Raw genomic sequence first — 3,428 nt, 5'->3', positions numbered from 1 at the left:
ATCTCTTAACACACACATACCACACCCCTCCCAGCATCTGCAAGTTGCCTTAAGTATTTAGTTAGATATAGTTTGCAAAAGCTAGATATACCATAAAAAAGATTACATAAAAAGATTACATCAAACCTGCACATTCAGGGGGGGGAAAGGAGAGGGAGAAGGGGAAGGCATATGCCCTGCCTGTTGGGTTTATCTCAGTGGGAATCTAGTTTTATGTAGATTTATCTCTAGGTGGAGAATCATATTAGCACATCTACTAGTGCTAATATTACATAGCACCCTTTTAAAAATCACAAGGTAACCCAGGGTACCATGCCAGATTGGCTGAGAACCACTGTCCTAGTGCAAACAACATAGCACAAACTATGAACCTCCATCCCCTTGCTTCTATTTGACTAACTTGTGAGTAAGCAGCATCTATCAGAAGGGCACCCAGTATGGATTTAAGACCGCCATAGCAGGAGAAACTAACCTTTTCTCTGCTAGCTGCTTTTAATGGTTATTTTTTTCTCATTTTTAACAATGTATCTTATTTTTAATTGGAATTGATTTGGAATTAATTTATTGCTAGTGGCTTTGCTATGTTTGTGGTTTTCTTTCCTTGTATCAGGTATTTTATATTGTACTAATGATAGATGAATGATGTCTGTGTATTCATATGAAGAGTATAAACAGTTTTATGCAGGCTTCATGGGGCAGGAAGTACAGTACTTTTCATGCATATTGCCAGATGTAGAGTTGTTAAATTATTTGGTTAAGAGCTATGTTACATGCAGAATGTACAAAGTGCAGCAGCCCCGTGAGCACAGCTCTTAATTCTTCATCACTCTGACGAATGATATTCAAGATACACCTTGAAAGACGAATAATTTTCCTAATCCTTTCTTAAGCGCCTTATGAAATAGCAGGGTGTTTAGCTGTGGGATCATCCCTTAAGAGGAGATGGACAAACATGCACACACTCAAACACAAGTAGGGAAGGGGAAATACAATTGGATTGTAGAACCTAGATCACCATTGTCGTGTGATGATTTCAGGTGTGAAATTTGTGCTTAGAAAACAAATGCTCCTTAAAGTTCAAGGAAGTTTGTCACCAAGGTTCCCTCTAAGTTGCATGCATGCGCAGCCGTGTACAACTAGAAGTGTGGCTGTGCACAATCTTTTCAAGGCCATGCACCAAGAGAGGCAGTGGCGGGAGCCTGGCACAGGCTCCGCCAGCTCCGGGGAAGTGGTCTGTTCCCCCACATCAGGGCCGGGGAGTAAAGCACTTCCCTGGAGCTGGCGGATACCCTGCCAGCCCCCCGCCCCAGCCTCCATCCCTGCCTTGCCTCACCTCAGGGAGGAGCCACGGGGGGGAGCCACTGCCTGCCTCGAGTGATGCCCTGCCGGCTCCAGGACACTGCTCCACTCCACCGTATGGTCTCGGGGGGTGTATCCCACAGTGTCCCAGAGCCAGCGGAGCCTTACTCAGGGAAGGCAGTGGCTCCTCCCCGAGGTGAGGCAAGGCAGGGATGGAGGCTGGGGCGGGAGCCTGGCGTGGGCTCTGCCGCTTCCGGGAAAGTGCTCCACTCCCTGCCCTGATGTGGGGGAATAGAGCACTTCTCTGGAGCCGGTGTAGCCTGTGCCAGCCCCCAGCTCCAGCCCCTGGCCCCAGCCTCCAGCCCCCAGCTCCACCTTCTGGCCCCTGGCCCCAGCCTCTTGGCTTCAGCCCCCGGCCCCAGTCTCCAGCCACCAGCCCCAGCCTCTGGCCCCCAGCCTCTTGGCTCTGGTCCCTGGCCTCCAGCCCCCTTTGATAAGTGTCCCACGTCGGACCAAGGCGGTGCGCTCATGGACCGAGGTGGCGCACTCACGGACAACACTCCTTAGAGGCAACATTGTTTGTCACTACCATTTGGGGTGAGATGCACTTAAAAAAAAAGGGGGATTTAAAAATTGAAAGAAAAACTTTAAATATGGAGTTGACTTACTGCAATAAAACACCCATTCTTATAATAACACACCATATTGTTAGGAGAAGCCTAAAAACAGAGGTAGATATAAATATAGAGGGAGAGTTGGAGGCTAATGAACATTAGGCAGAGGGATGTGCAGATGCATGCAAATCATTATTAATTACTTCCCACTTTATCACTCTGAACTGTAGTTTAGCTCTATAAACACAGAAGAGGCTTATTTTGAAATCATTTTTCTACCTATGGTCCGCCTCAAAGCATTTTTCACATCCTTGTTCCTGAGGCTGTAGATGAAGGGATTCAACATGGGGATGACAAGGGTATAAAACACAGACACCACCTTGCTTCGATGTGGGGAAGACATTGAACTTGGCTGGGCATACATAAAGGAAACGGTTGCAAAAAATAAAGCCACAGCCACCATGTGGGAGGAGCAAGTGGATAAGGTCCTGGACCTGCCCTTGGCTGAACGAATCCTGAGAATGGCATAGATGATGTAGGTGTAGGAGATGAGAATGATTCCTGAGGTGATCACTATGATGAAGCCAGATAAAACAAACATTACCAGTTTATTGATGTAAATGTCGCTGCAGGACAGGTTTAGTAGCGGGGGACCATCACAGAAGAAATGGTTGATCTCTTTAGGCCCACAGTAGCTGAGTGAAAAGGTGAAGCTGGTTTCCACTAGAGAATGTGCACCACCACAGATATAGGAGGCAACAATGAGCTGAACACAGACCCTTTTGGACATGGTGACAGGATAGAGGAGTGGGTTACAGATGGCTATGTATCGATCATATGCCATTGCTGTCAGGATGAGGGCTTCTATGACGACAAAGAGAGCAAAAAAAAAGAACTGTGCAGCACATCCATAGTAGGAAATAGTTTTGCTGCCTTGTAGGAATATGGCCATGGCTTTGGGGGCAATGGTTGAGGAGTAGCAGAGGTCTAGGAGTGACAGGTTCATGAGGAAGAAATACATGGGGGTGTGAAGGTGCGGGTCAATTCGAATGATGAGAACCATGATGGTGTTCCCTAGCACGGTTGTCAAGTAAATCACAAGGAACAGCACAAAAGGCAGCACCTGAGTCCCAGGACCACTCCCGAATCCCAGCAGGATGAATTCTGTCACGGCTGTGTGGTTTTGCTCTCCTGTAGACTCCATAGCTCATCTCTGCCTGGAGGGAAAGGATCTGTATGGATGAAGGAAATAGTAAAGTTGCTAAACAGATTGCAGAATGCTTCATGTTCCTTTGGGCTTATTGTGACAGAGCCCTTCAAAAGTTACTTAAACCTCGACTTAATAAGTGTACAGCAAGTCTATTGAAAATTTGGAGTTTTTTTAATGAATCTATTTTTAAATATAATTTGTCCTTATAATAACAATTGGGAAAAGTGCCCTTGGTACAATATTAGCAAAATCTTATGGTGTCTCTTGTCATTCACTGCTCTACTTTTGGAATGAAGTGTTATTTT

At 46.1% G+C, this 3,428-nt stretch overlaps 1 protein-coding gene across 1 annotated transcript; it reads right to left on the bottom strand.

Annotated features, from left to right (window-relative positions):
• Positions 1 to 2,169: 2,169 nt before the first annotated feature.
• LOC102374846 (olfactory receptor 1009-like) lies at positions 2,170 to 3,117 on the bottom strand. The gene has a single exon (XM_006034116.1). The coding sequence runs from the start codon at positions 3,115 to 3,117 to the stop codon at positions 2,170 to 2,172; it is 948 nt and encodes a 315-aa protein (XP_006034178.1).
• Between the last annotated feature and the right edge of the window lie 311 nt (positions 3,118 to 3,428).

This window comes from Alligator sinensis, unplaced genomic scaffold (genome assembly GCF_000455745.1).
Source record: "Alligator sinensis unplaced genomic scaffold, ASM45574v1 scaffold79_1, whole genome shotgun sequence".
NCBI lineage: Eukaryota > Metazoa > Chordata > Crocodylia > Alligatoridae > Alligator > Alligator sinensis.
This window is presented reverse-complemented; position numbering and strand designations above follow the sequence as displayed.

Bases quoted from the DNA above. Each gene is read 5' to 3' on its own strand.
- LOC102374846 (XM_006034116.1), bottom strand. From the start codon at position 3,117: ATGGAGTCTACAGGAGAGCAAAACCACACAGCCGTGACAGAATTCATC.